The sequence below is a fragment of the Elephantulus edwardii genome, unplaced genomic scaffold (genome assembly GCF_000299155.1).
Source record: "Elephantulus edwardii isolate Elephantulus edwardi_28Jun2011 unplaced genomic scaffold, EleEdw1.0 scaffold00344, whole genome shotgun sequence".
Classification (NCBI taxonomy): domain Eukaryota; kingdom Metazoa; phylum Chordata; class Mammalia; order Macroscelidea; family Macroscelididae; genus Elephantulus; species Elephantulus edwardii.
In genome coordinates, this window is record NW_006400094.1 from 286,096 (window position 1) to 300,940 (window position 14,845).

The 14,845-nt window shown below is 51.2% G+C and overlaps 1 protein-coding gene across 1 annotated transcript in view; it reads left to right on the forward strand.

Annotated features, from left to right (window-relative positions):
- Window positions 1-13,571, forward strand: part of HDHD1 (haloacid dehalogenase-like hydrolase domain containing 1) — a 49,279-nt gene extending 35,708 nt beyond the window's left edge. The window contains exons 3-4 of the mRNA XM_006901776.1: window positions 3,485-3,714; window positions 13,395-13,571. Coding sequence (XP_006901838.1) covers window positions 3,485-3,714; window positions 13,395-13,571 — 407 coding nt within the window. The remainder of the gene's footprint in view (window positions 1-3,484; window positions 3,715-13,394) is intronic.
- The last annotated feature ends 1,274 nt before the right edge of the window (window positions 13,572-14,845 follow it).

A 14,845-nucleotide genomic window follows, 5' to 3' on the forward strand; every position in this document is an offset into this window, starting at 1 on the left:
TGGATTAGGCACACCTCAGTCTGTAGACTGACATCGTTGCTCTTCAGCACTCTGGAGAGGTCCTTGCCAGCAGATTTTTCCCAATGCAGTTTGTCTTCTGATTTCCTGACTTCTGGCGCCAAGAGTGTTGATTGTGGAGCCGAGCAAGCTGTAATTGCGAACAACCTCAGTTTCTTCTCCATCTATCATGGTGGCGCTAGTTGGCCCAGTGGTGAGAATCTTTGTCTTCTTGATGTTGAGCTTCAGTTCCTATTTAAGGTCCTTGACCTTATGCAGCAAATGCTTCCCGACCTCCTCATTCTGGCAGGTGAGACTGTGTCATCTGTATCTTGCAGGTGGACGACGAATCTTCTCTAGTTCCGATGCTGTACTTTTAAATAGTTATGCTTCCTTAATTTTCTTTTTTGCTCTTGTGTGGAAACCCAGTGGAATTCTGCGTGTTGTCATTGCCCCCCACCCCCTTACTGGATTCATCCATTAATCCTCGAACATGTCTCTGACGTCATCTCTATTCTTATTTTTCTGTCTATGTGTGCTATGAATTACGGGAGACAATTTGGAAATCTCTGTCTGAATTGTCTATTTCTTTCTTCTTTTGGTTTAACTTCTATGCATTTTGATGTGTACCTATTGAGAATTCTTTTGTCTTATAGACAAGTTGACCATTTATTGCTTAAATATCTCCATTTATCCCTAATGTTAGTGGCTCATTATTCAGTGTCCAGTTGTTTACGATTGGCAGTGCCTTCCACACTTTTTCTTCCGAGGAGGAATTGTGCAGTAGTAGGTTCTCAAGCCCTTATTTGTACCTTGTGTGTGTATTTATGTTAAAGTAGATGTCTTGCATCTGCTGGGTCTCGGCTTTTGTGGTTTTGTTCTATTTTGTTTTTCTTTGGGAGTCTCTACCTTGGGCTAAGAAAGTATTAACCACACGAGAAATAACATGCTTGGTTTAGAATGACTTTGAGCTTGCTATTTATAAGAGAGGCATCAGATCCGTGAGCCTACCTCCTCGTGGTCACTTCTGTGTCTTGTTTCTTTTTTTCCGGTCTGGAGTGAGTCTTCTCTGCTTTTTTGCAGCTGTGATGATGTTTGATTGGTTTCCAGAGGTGGTGAATTTCACCATGTGGGTCCTGTTTCCTTCTCCAAAAAGGGGTTGCCTGTTTCTACCTCACACATGAGATCTGTCCACACCTTATTTGCAAACTCTGATCCATGTCGTGCCTCTAAGCTGTTTAGTACCCCCCCCACCCCAAATATCTGTTGCCTTGTCAACTAATGTTAAAAACTGAAAAATGACAGTGTCCTCCTGGAGACTAAGGTTCGCCAGATCCAGGCCATTGTCTTTAAAATGACTTGCTTATGCATCAGAGAGCTGGACAATGACTAGGGATGACAGAAGAAGAATTGGTGCCTTGGAGTTGTGGTGTGGAGAAGAATATTGAACATACTGTGGACTGCTACGAGAACAAACAGGTCTATCCAGGAGCGGGTGAAACCTGGCTGCTCCTTGGAATCAAGGATTTTGAAGCTCCATCTCACATACTTTGGGCTTGTTGCCAGGAGGGACAATTCCTTGGAGAAAGACATCATGGCTTGGAAGAGTAGAAGATAGGAAGACCCTGGATGAGATGGATTGACTCAGTGACCAGAGTAATGAGGACAGATGTGTGTCAGAGACAATGACATTGGGCCAGGATGGAGCAGAAACAATGGCATTGGCTCAGAATGGAACAAGGTTGCTTTGCTCTTGTGCATAGCGCCACTGTGTGTTATGTGACTCCACGGCACCTAACAACAACAATCTGTTAGTCTTTTGTTGACACACTAGGGGAATTGCCACATGTAATTAGTAAAACAAGCATGTTAGTGAGCATAGAAATAATGTGATTATTTCTGAATGACTTTCAAGTATTGGAAAAATGCCCTCGGTCTTTTTTGGCTAAGTACAGGCATTATCACATGTAATCATTAAAATAAGAGTATTAATAATAGAAATAAGATTATTTCTGTATGGCTTTAGGTCATGAAAAATAATGACTGTGTTGGACTTCTCTTTAATAGCATTTGACAAAGTAGGGCATTATCTGTCGTGATTACTGAAACAGCAGCACTCACTGGACCCCTGTAAATACCATGTCAGATGGGCCCCTGTGGTCTGTGTCTTCTTCGTTCCATGTGGTGTTACTGCTTTCCTCATCAGAGCCCCCACTCCCTGCACAGCAGAACAGTCAGTGCCTCCACTGCGCACCGGACACTGGGAGTTTGGGTCCACCTGGAAACCCACAGGCTCCTAGCAATCTGAGGTGGTTATCGCTGGGTGCCGAGGGCCCACCTCTGACTCTGAGTGCCCGTGTAAGACAGATCGAAGCCCTGCTCGGGTGCACATTCCCTACTGTGCGTGCACAAGTCCGCTGTTGCAGGGCCTCTGTCAGCCCAACTCCTTGATGGTCTTCCCATCTTTTTCTGACCCACTGCTTTACTGCGGTGCCGTCCAGGAACTGGCCTCCCCTAACAACATCCCCCAAAGAACAGGACCAGAGAAATTGGTTTTCTAGGCTTCCCAGGGGAAGGAGACTGCCTTGTCTTTCTGCTGCAGGGCAGCTAGCTGGTAAGCCCGACTGGCCAGCCTTCGGGTCCCCAGGTTTGTGCGTAAACAGGTCTTATCTTTCCAGAGGCGCCTCTGAAGGATTGCCTGGCTGTCAGCTTTCTTAGCTCAAACCCCGAAAGCCTGAAAGAAAGGGATCTCCGGGATTCTGTGGCATTTCCAGTGTGGCTGCCCTTGCCTGTGGAGCGCCTGGTGCTGGGGGGTGGGGTTACGTACATAGTTCAGGAAGAGTGCCAAATGTGTAGGGTGTTCCCGGGGGCAGGGAGTACCTGGGGCAAGGGACACACAGGGCAGGTGTTTGCACGGTGCGGGGGTGGGGTACAGAGGGGATGCCTGTCATCCCCACCACTTTGAACTGCAGGAAGATGTTAAGGGATGTGCAGGCCAGTGTGGATCCTTCCAGGAAGTGACAGAGCTGGGTGCTGGCCTGACAGTGTGTGCGTTGCTGTCTAGCTGGGCCCCACGGCCCTCTCCAGCATGAATCGGTCAGTGTCTGCTCTCTTCTCTCCGTAGTTACTGCTCCACTTCTGGGGTCAGCTGAGCAGGGGGCACAGCTTGTGATTTGCCCTCCTCTGCTGTCTGTGTCTGCGACCTACTCCCTTCCCCAGATTCCAGGTGGAGGCCCAGGCTTGTGCCCACTCTTGTCATTCCCTGGCCCCATGCTCGAGCATCGTGTCTGTGCAGGGCTCCACGAAGCCCAGATCTGCTTGCAGGGGACTGTTTTCCTTCCCAGCGTATACTGTCAAAGTGGGGACCCCACCTAAGCTGAGGCTCTCGGGGAGTTAGCCGGGACTTGCGTTCCAGGAGGGCCTGGTCTCCGGGCACTGACTGGCCCACCTTCCCTCACCGTCTCCCTCCCCTTCCTCCCACTCCCAGGTGTGGAGAAGCTGATCCGCCACCTGCAGAAGCACAACATCCCATGTGCCGTGGCCACCAGCTCTGGGACGGCGTCCTTTGAGGACAAGACACGGCGGCACCGGGACTTCTTTGGCCTCTTCCACCACGTGGTGCTGGGCGATGACCCCGAGGTGAAGAGTGGCAAACCCAGCCCTGACATCTTCCTGGCCTGTGCCCGACGGTTCTCTCCGCCACCCCCCGCGGACCAGGTCAGTTTTCATTGCACTCACCCCACACCGGGCACAGCATCAGGGGGCCCACCTGTATGGGGTTCCAGAGGCAGGCTGAGGTCACAGGCCCAGCTCTCATCCGGGCTCTTGGGAAGGCCTCTCAGATTGTGGGCACCAGAAGGGGAAGGGCCTGGTGGAAACCCACATGGAAGGCCATGCTGATGTCCACAGCGGTGTCCCTGTGGGGCCCGGATCATGCAGGCACAAGATCTGTCCCTAGGCCTGTCCCTGTGCTGGTTATGCGTGCGAAGAGTTAGAAGCAGGCTGTGTGTTGTTAACACCTGCCAGTCAGCTAATTTCTGTAGCACATGGTACACAGGAAACCACACAACCCATGCAGTTGCAGTCAGATACAATAATACAGTAATAACAAGACTAATCATATTACTGACAGGGCTTGCAAAGCAGCACCTGCCTGTGATTAGGTATACTGGAACCGTCGCACGTACTTTCACATCCCAATGTCGCAGACTTTACTCCATCACTGACGCATAACTTCTGGCTCTACCTAAGGAAGGGTGTGATCCAGGGGCTCGTGTGACCGATGATACCAGGCCAGGGGGTCCGGCGAGGGTCTTCCGGAATACACAGACATGTGTGAGAAAGGATGCGTCTTGCAGAACGTCCCCCGTCCTAATCCTCTTGTGCTGATCTCATAGAACCATCGCGAGTGGATGTCTCTAAGGGCAGCTCTCTTCTTTCTTGGGGTCTGGAAGGTGGGAAGCCTGCGTTCATGGGGCCCGGTTCCACAGAAGGCCCCCTCTCCCACGGTCAGCCCAGAGGGCAGGCCGCCTCCTCTCTGTCCATCTCATGTGATCTGGTTCCATGGACATCTTGCCGTGCTGTGACGTCTCCCTCAGCCTCTGCTCGCTGGCTTTGCTCCTACAACTCTTCTTGTATTGCAAAGCGGACTTCAGTGTCCTACACGCACATACTGCCTCACGAACACAGCCGAGGAAAGCCCTTCCTGAACGAGAGGGTTGCCCCAGGTAGAGGGATGAGGATTGATGTGACACGTTTTAGGAGGTGGGGACACTCTTGAGTACGACTCACTGCCCAGCCCACAGTTTTTCAGGAACAGGGGAGTTGGGGCCATGTGTGCTGCCCCTTGGTTGTTTTCAGTAAGCAGTGGTCAGGCCTTTATGCCTGGGATACAGGCCGATCTACACCATCCTGTGGCAAGATGACCTGGGAGCTTCCTTTGCTGGGACCCCAGGGTTGGTGGGGACACATGGAGGAAAAAAGCTGCACGGAGCTTTCTGCATTGTGTCCCGAGATCAGAGAGCACGAGATGGGACAGAAAGAGGCCAGTCTGTCTGCTTCATCTCTTCTCTTCCCTGGACATCCTGGTTCTGCGTCCAGGGCCTTCGGAGCACTTCCCCCAGAGACGGGAATTTGGCTTAGCACTGTCCTCTAGCCTCCCAGGGCTGCAAAAAGTTGAGCACTCAGCCAGTAGCAGAAAGGTGGCAGGTTGAAGTCCACCCAGCGGCACTTCAGAAGAAAAGCCTGGCTGTCTGCGTCGGACAAAGCCGCCCCTGAATACTCCGTGAGGGTCTAGTTATCCCCTCATACGCGTGGGAACTCGAGGCTGGAAACCACTGGGTGCCACGTGTTCTTGTCCTTGTACTTCAAGTTGAGAAAGGACAAAAGCAGAACAGAGCTCTGAGGGGTCTCAGTAACGCCTGGACAGCAATCAGGAGATGGCCAAGGACAGCCAGTGAAAGGGGCCCTGCAGACACATCTGCTTCAGGCGTGTTCCTTGCAGGTCCTCCTCTTTAGAGCTGGGACCAGGGAACTGCCAGGTCTTCTTACTTCATCAGCACTTCTTCTTTTCTTAAGTCAGAGGTGGAGATTTTTAAAAAAAAAATTAAGATAACTTTTTTCCATTCAACTTTTATTTCTTACAGTTGTTCTCATATATTGTGTCTTATAAAATCAGTCACCATGATCTATGCTCGCTATTACCCTGTCTTTTCAGATTCCTCACTGGATCTTTCCTAATTCCTTCACCTCCTCCCTCCACCCACCAAACTCTACAACCCCATGATTTCCCCACTTCCCACCCTTAACCCTCCTACCTCTTCCCCTTCCTGCTTTGGAAAGCCATACATACACATCTTACCGGTTATCCCTGTTTTTATTCCTGTTTTTACAGGAATGGTCTTAGGCAGTATTTGTCCTTGGGCACCTGAGTTTGTTCACTCAGCAAAAGGTGGATTTTTTGGTTTGTTTTAACTGAAATGTCTTTTTTATTAAATCAGTTTGTGCAGTCCACATCTATTTCCTGTAAGGATTAAACACAAAATATTACTAAAAATCATTTTGTGGTTGTTTTCTATTGGTTTATATATAGAAATTAGTCTACATTGTATTTAATTCACGTTTATTGTTATGTGCTGTCAAGTCATCTGCAACTCATAGCAACCCTGCCTACAGCAGCCCTAAAGTCTGCTCTGTCCAGAGCGAACATTATTGTCTCCGACACCCATTACCCCTGTCACTAAATCTATCCATCTCGTCGAGGGTCTTCCTCTGCTGCGCTGTCCCTCCACCCTCCCAAGCATGACGTCCTTCTCCAAGGACCGGTCCCTCCTTGCAACATGTCCAAAGCAGATCAGATGCAGCTTCAGAATATACCTTGTCTTTTATACAGTCTTTGATTTGCGGGGTGTTTCTTCGACTCATTCAAATATCTTGTATTTTATATCATGAAGTACCATTGACCCAAGCCTACAATGACTCTGTCTTTTCAGTCTCTACTGAATCTTTCCTATTCTTTCACCCCGACTCGCATCCAAATACTAAACTCTGTTACCCTACCTAGTGTTTACCACCACTCTTCCTGTTTTCCACATCTTAGTACTTCTTCTTCTATTTTGACAATAATGGTTTTATGCAGTATTTGTCTTTATGAGCCTGAGTTCATTCAGCATAGTGCTCTGCAGACTCACCCATGTCATGTAGTATTTTATGACACCATTGTTCCCGAATAGAATTTCAGTGTTCCTGCAGAGAGTTTCATTGTGTGAATGCCACACGGTTTCTTAATTCAGGTGTATATTGATGGACATTTGGGTTGTTTTCCATTTTCTTGCTATTGTGGATAATGCTGGTATGAACATCAGTGTGCAAGTCTCTGTGTCTCACTTCTATTTTCCTCAGGGCATCTTCCTAACAATGATACAGCTGGGTCATATAGGATTTCTGTGTTCAGCTTTTTTGAGGAAAATGCCAAACTGCCTTCCTGAGTAGTTGTATCATGTAACCATTCCACCAACAGTGTATTAGAGTGCCCATCTCTCCACATCCTCTCCAACATTTATTATTTGTTATCCTGTTAAACTTTGGCACTGCTCCTGGGGTGAGATGGTATCTCATTGTGTTTTTGATTTGCATCTCTCTTATTGCCAGTGATTTTGAGCATTTATTCATGTGTCTGCTGGCCATGCAAATGTCTTCCTCTGTGAAAAGTCTTTGTGTGTCTTTTTACCATTTTTTTACTTGGGTTCTCAGTCATTTTCTCATGGAGGCCCTGTAGTATTCTGTAAACACCATGAGACCCTTATCAGAGATGGTGTTGCCAAATGTTTGTTCCCAGTCAGTAGGTTTTCTTTCACCCTGTTGGAACAAGTTTTTGATGATCACAGAGATTTTAACTTTAGGAGGTCCCATTCATCAGTTGTATCCTTTCCACATTGTGCATTTAAGGCTGTATTTGGCAGTCTCTTTTTATACCATCGACTAGGCGTTCTAATCTTGGTCCCACTTTGTCTCTTAGATGTTTTTCCCTGGCCTGTGGCTTTCCTTTTCTCTCTATTGGAGACAAGGTTTTTGATGCACACTTAGTATTTACAAGGTCCCATCCATAAATTTTATCTTCTCCTGCTTGTACATTCCTGGCTAGATGTGCAAGCCTGTTTTATGCCGTAAGCTAGGACTTTGAAGACCCCAGTGCTCCGAGGGAGTGAAAGGTGCAGACTTCTCCCATGCAACTTACAGGCCCTGAAAACCTGCTGGGAGATCAGCTGTGAGTGGGGTTCCACTTAGTTCATAGCAGCAGCAATATCGTTTCTAATACTCCTTAATGTTGTAAACAGACATATCGGTGTCTCATTGCATTCTTTAAAAGGATACCTAATTTTTTATTCTTGGATGCACTTGGTACATGCGGTCATGTCAGTTCCAGCTCACGTCGCAGAAGGGCCCGCTGCTGCCCAGTCCCGCGCCCAGGTGCCCACAGTGACGGCCGGCCTCGAGACCATCGCTGCAGCCTCTGTGCCAGCCCAGCTCGTGGAGGGGCTTCCTTTTTTTGAGCTGCTAGACGTCCTTTTTATGAGCTAGACCTGCTGGCAGGCACTCGGCTCTGACCTCCAAGGTCCCCGTAGGACGGAGTAGATCCTCTCTTTCAGGTTCCTAGAGCTCTGTCCACCTTCACAGAGGCACAGCCACCCATGGGTGTGACCTGCCACCCTCTTAGGTCAGCAGGGAAATTCTTCCCCTGAAGCTCCTTACAAATGACCCGCCAGTGCTTCCTTTAAACAGCGAGCTGAGTTGGCGGCCTGGGCAGGTGGAACTTCTCCATCTGCCTGCTGGCGCACACCAGGCAGTCACATCGGCCGCTGGTTGGGAGGGCGTGTTTGTCTCAGCTTTCCCCCACCTGGACATGTTGAGGAGGCTTCGCGGAAGCTGCTCCTGGTGATCGCAGCACTTCCATGGACAACAGAACGCAGGCCCTGCCCGCCTGGGTGTCCGTTCACACGTGTGATTAGAGTGGAGTTAATTCTTTACTTTTCACTTTTTTAAAATTTTTGTTTTATTATTTTGTGTGTGTGTTGTATCATCAAATCAGATCTGACTGGTGAAGGAGGAGATTGTTCCTCCTTCTCCAGCAGAGCATCTGGTGGATTTGAACCGTGCACCTCTGGGATTGCAGTACACCTTCTTGCCAGTAGGCCACCAGAGCTCGCCTACTTTTCACTTTTAACTAGGCATCAGCGCTCATATTTATTGAGGACATGCTAGGTATGCTGCGAAGTCTTTGACGTCTAGTGTAATGTAGGGCCATCCATCGTTCACCACGTGGGGGATACTCCTCGATCACTGTAATTTGGGCGGGAAGGGTACATGCCATAGACTCTTTGACCCATGAGTATCACACCGACCTAGCCGCATGTAAGAACCACTTTAGTGAGTGACACTATTTGGAAAAAAACCTCGGACTTGGAAGATGAAGCCCTGGTTGACCCTGTGGACAAGGCACTTGCCTACAAACTGCAAGGTGAGAGGTTCAGACTCGCCCGCCGTGACGAAGGCAGCAGGTGTGGCTGTCAGCCCGCATTGAGACGGGAACCTGGGGAGCCCTGCGGGCAGCTCTGCTGTGTCCCCGACCATACGGGCGTCGAGGCGGAATGGACGCGATGCCCGTCTGTTGGTGACTTGGACCGATTACCAGAGGAGCCTGTGCTGTGCCTTCCGACGTCTCCTTGCCCCACGACGTGCTGCGCCCCCCAGGGCTCCTCCATGAGCAGCCCCTCCATCAGAAGACCTTGCTTGATCCTTGCTACAGGGACCAACACCTCACGATGACTTCAGCCCAGCTGCGCTTAGAAATGAACTTGACAAAACGATGCCTCTGTTACCTAGTGCTGCTTTAGCAGAAATATCACAAAGGCTTAGCACACCGCAACTGAGTGGCTCACAGTTGACTCCCAAATCCCTGGCATCCGCTCTGGGGAAGCCTCTCCTTCACCCCATGGGCCTGGTGTCCCTGGGAGACCTCCGTTCGCCTTGGCCTCTGTCTCCCCAGTCGGGTGGCCAGGGCAACTCGTCCTGCCGTTGGTCCTCTTGCCAGGTGGCGGCCTGTCCCTCCCTGTCTGCTCGCTTTCCTGTCCTGTGTCTCTTCTAAGAGGAAAGGCGATACAGGCCACACCTTAGGAGATGGGCTGCCCCTGCCTGCCCACTGCCCTTGAGAGCCAAGGACCCGCAGGAACACTGGGAGGCCAAGCGCAACCGTGAGGCAGGTTTCTGAGGTGATGCTGAGATGCCCACAGCTTCAGTGTTGGCTTCCGCCGGGTTTTAACTGCCAGCTTCAGCTTCCCTAAGCACCATGCCAGCGGGCTCTGCTAGCTTGGCTGTGGCATCCTTTGTTCCTGGGCAGTGAAGGGCAAGTGGGGCGTGCTGGGCCCACACACCCGAGGCCTCTGGTTTCATCGAGTGGGGCAAGTGACACGGTGGTGCTGACACACAATGTCTTATCTTTATTTGAAGTTAAGGAGGAACAGAAGCCGCCTGGCATGGTGAGCCTCTGCTCCCAAGCTGGGCGTGCCGCATAGAAACTTCAGAGAGATTTCGGGCTCTGGATAGAACACACAGTTCTTCCCGCTTCATTTGTGAAAGCACAAAGCTGCAGCTCAGAGGACAGGACGACATGGTTCTGGCTTCCTGTCTACCCTTAGGACAGCCCTGACTTGGGATCTGTGATTGCTACTCAGGCAACTTTGAAAGACTTCTGTGGGGTCTGTGGAGGTCCAGGGCACATTGTCAAGACTTCATTCCCATGGTCACGCAGTTGTTTCTCCCAGCTCTGGAGACACTCCCGGTGTGTGATGTCAAGGCAAGCCTTGTATCAGAGCCCTAAAGGCCTCTTCCGGTGTCTCTATAGGTGTTTCACAAGGCATTTCTTATTATAATCCTACATTTCTTCAAGGAAAGCAAGAATGAACATTGCAGAAGGGGACTGCATGGAGCTGAGAGAAGTTCACCGGTCTCCCCCTTGGCAGGGTTGTTGTGTGATGCCAGTGCCTTATGTCACGTAGGGCCACTGTGTGGAGGGTCAGCCCAGGGCCCCCTCACCTCACTCCCCTGCACGCACCCACTCCTGCTCTCCGCACTGTTAGCAGACTCTCATGCCGGTTTCTCATCTGTCACATCTTCATCCACTGGTCTATTCACTTCCTGTCCCCCAGTTCTGCTGGAAATGTCTGCACTTGTGTTCTTATCAGCTGCTGCTTGCAGGGCACCCACTGCCCTCCCGTTGGCAAGGGGCACTTTCTGCAAGCCAGGAAGAGGTAAGGCACAGGAGGTGAGTGGATGCCTGCGGTCAGGGGGACAGCACATGGTCTTTTTCAGGTGTGAGGCTGAGGAAACACCTGGTCTCACTTACAGGAGACACTGCCCGGGGTTGCACCTCCTGAAGCAGGAGTTTGGTCAGGTTCCTGGGGTTAAAGGAGCCCAAGCCCAGGGGCCCGTCTTGCATGGGTTTCCCTAAAGCGCTTGCTCAGTGTGTCCTGACTTCTGTGCACACATACAGAGCCTTGGTTTTGCATAAGCTTATGTAGGAGCCGTAGGGAGCAGCAGCTGCTAACTGTCTACCAAACCCAGGAGCTGCACGCAGGCCAAAGATGACTCAGTCTGCTTCTGTCACAGTGACAGCTGTGGAAACCTCAGGGGTCACCTGGACCATCTCCTATGGGGTGACTGTGAGTCGGCGTCCACACAAAGGTCATGCTCTCGATGATGCTCATTGTTACCAGTTCAAGTCCCCGCTTAGACTCTGGCCCACACTGTCTGCTTTTCAGGGCAGCTGCAGGGTGGCACACACTAGCATCATGCTTGACTGCTAAGCAAGAAAACTCCAGGATCAACCTGGAGGCTGCTGGGGTCAGTGAGGTGTTCCCCATCACCACGCTGCCCGCCAGACCAGCCTGCAAAGAAGGCACAGACCTCTTCTCACAGCAACTGTGCGATTCATTCCAGAACATGAAATTTTCCTCTTGATGTGTGTGTGAACGCAGAATACATTCACTCACGAAATTTACACACACTGTTTCATGACCTTGCTTAGAGCTCATTTCTGCCAAGGAGGAACCAACCCGTAGCTGACCCTCCAGTGGGTTTTCAGAGACTGTTAACCACACGGGAGCAGATTGCCCATCTTTCTGTCACACATGGTTTCAAACTGCTTGCCTTTGGATTAGCAGTGCAGCTTTTTATACACTAGGCCATCAGATCTCCCTCTGACACTGGTTGCAATCCCTGTCCCTTAGCAGCACCCCTCCTGCTCCCTCCCTGTGATTCCCCTTTCCACCCCTCCTCCTTTCGTGTCCATGCCTGCCTTCTTGGAGCTTGATCCTTGCTCTCATGTTGCTCTTTTGACTTTGTCTGTTAGGTTGGTTGGTGTAAGGACTGTTCTCCTCTGTGCTCTCCCTATAAGGTTTTTCTTTTCTTTGGCCAGAAGTTGAACCGCAGAGCTGAGTTCATTCTGAGGCTTGACTGGATGACTAAGGCCAGAGACTGAGGGGTTTCAGCATTTCCTAGCAGAGCTGTGAGCCTCATCTTATTTCTATCATGTTGAGTTTTGTTTCCCCTGATTGTCCCTTTGTGTTGTGATTCATTTCAGAGGCTCAGCAGTGATTGCCGGGCACCATCTATTTCTTCTGTTCTCAGGGCAGGAAGCAGAGGATTCTATTCACCGGTTTTCCTCTGGTGGAGGAAAATGGAACATTAACACGCTCTTAATTCCTCCTGTTGACCACAGGAGCAGATGTATGAGCACATGTCTGTCGGGTGCACTGCAGGGTGGTTCCCAGAGCTTTCTGTGGCACCTGGATGAACACTGTGCAGATGTCCAGGGTTCCGTGTGGATGCAGTATGACAATGGTGACCATGTACCAGATGGCCTGGCTTACCCAGTGCAGTCACACTCCTGACCACTGGGCTCCTGTAAGGAGGACAGCACTAATATTGAGTGATAGGGTGTGGTGAGCTCCCAGAGAGGACAGCCCTGCAACAATGACCCCAGAAGGAACTGCGCCCCAGAGCCATGGAGAGCAAGGGCGCATGGCACAAGGCAGCCACCAGCTCCGTACACAAGGGCGGCCCACCAGCTCAAATGAGACACAGATGAAGGGAAGGGGTGTAGAAGCAGAGACAGGCACTGGCTTTGAGACTGCCGGCATCCCGACAGAGACAAAGGGAAAGGGTGCAGAAACAGAGACAGGCGCTGGCTTTGAGACTACTGGGCATCCCGGAGCACACACCCTGACAGTGTGACTCCTGCCGACTCCAGCGAGAACCTCCTTTGCTCCAGAACACTGCACCTGGCACACGGTTCACCGTTTTTAATGAGAGAGAAGGGAAAGTGCCAGGCTGTTCAGGGCAGGGGTGGCAAACTAGCATGAGCCCTGCAGCTCTCAGGCTCCTCCCAAGGGCTGGGGCACAAGTGGTCCCTTTCAGTCACCTTGGCCTTTCTGTTTTCAAACAACAGTGAATTAAAAAAAAAGCTAACCTCACCCCCTTCCTTTACCAATTTCCTCTCGTGTTGAGGGCTTCATGGTCAATGAAGTGGATTTTTATGATGGAGCGAAAGAAATGGTAAAGAGAGGAGTATAACGCTCAGGTGCCTGGAAGTGGCTGTGTCGGCCGGGAGGCCGAGGGCTCGTGCCTGAGCCCAGATGGTTGTGATCGTGATGGGGAAGGTCGAGGCCCGCCCTCATTGGCTTCTGACATGAAAGATCATCTTCCTCTCTCTCTCTCTCTCTCTCTCTCTCTGTGTCCCCGCCCGCAGTGCCTCGTGTTCGAAGATGCGCCCAATGGGGTCGAGGCGGCCCTGGCAGCTGGGATGCATCTCTCTCTCTCTCTCTCTGTGTCCCCGCCCGCAGTGCCTCGTGTTCGAAGATGCGCCCAATGGGGTCGAGGCGGCCCTGGCAGCTGGGATGCAGGTGGTCATGGTCCCAGATGTCAACCTGAGCCCTGCCCAGACCGCGAAGGCCACCCTGGTGCTGAGCTCACTGCAGGACTTCCGGCCAGAGCTCTTTGGCCTGCCGCCCTACGAGTGAGCTGTTACCTGGCCAGGGGCCTCCGGCGTCCGCCCTGCGCATGTCTCTGCAACCGGGGACGCCTGTGACCTCATCAACACACCTCCTGGCTCTTGTCCTCCTGGGAGTTGCCTTCCTGGCCAGCTGCACACATGGCCTGCTCTCAGACGCTCCAGGAATCCGTACCTTCCCGCTTGAGAGAAAACTCGGTGAAGGCAGAAACACAGCGCCCACTCCAGCTGGGCTGATCGCAGACACCATGATCACACAGACGTGTGTGCTCGCAGAGCATTTACCTGTGCCAGGCAGATGGTCCTTCGTTTTCTAAATGCTCCCTGGAAAAGGACGATGTTTACCCAGGTGACACCCACGGTTAACATTCAGGCCCATACTTCTCCTCGCGGGTGGTCTTAGCCGGCCGTAGGAGCAGCTGATAAAGCAAAAGGTCATGATGCCAACATGGTTTGTGACAGTCTTGAACGCACCTGAGAAACCGGTCCTCCAAAACCACAAACTGTCAGACCCCTCTGAGCATCTCTTTAGACATCTCCTCTGGCCTCCAGACCTTCCCCAGGGGTGTGCACAGAACAGGAGCACATGCATCCCCCCCTCTTGCCTCCCTGCTCTGCAGCGGAGAGGGCCTTCTACCTCAGACCTGCTATCTCTTACCTTGCAGGACGTCGACTCTCTGCTTCAGGATGTGTCCATACAGCTGACAACCCGAGGTGGGCCTGACCAGACCCAGACTCACAGCCCCCTTGCTGGAGATGGTCTTGCCTTTTACTATGTGATTGCTTGGCCTTCATTCTGTCTCTGTGCCCCCTCCCGGGGCCTCGGCCGTTGAGTGACAGTCACAGGAGGGTCCACTGTGCAGCGGTGATGGCCTTGGCCAGCCGACCAGCCTATGTCTTTTCAGCAGACATGCCTCAGGGTCCCTGCCCACCCTTGCTGTGATGCCCTCCTTGAACACTCACTAATCACTCGTTGAATTAAAAATTTTGACATGTGTCTGTGTTTTGTTTCCATGCGACTCATGATTTTACGTAATACCATAAACGTGATCTTCTCCACCCGTCCCTGGTGAAAACTCCATCTCCTTCCCATCCAACCCCTTAGCTTTGTGTTCCACTAGGTTTTCTTATTTTCCAAAACATTCGTCCATTTCAGTGGCACAAATACGTAGGCTCCCATTTGCAATAGCTCAGAAACTCCGTGTTCAAGGAAAAAAAATACAGCAAAAACCCCACCCCTAAATATAGATAGAGGTTGCACTATCTCACCCATCAGGAGAAAGC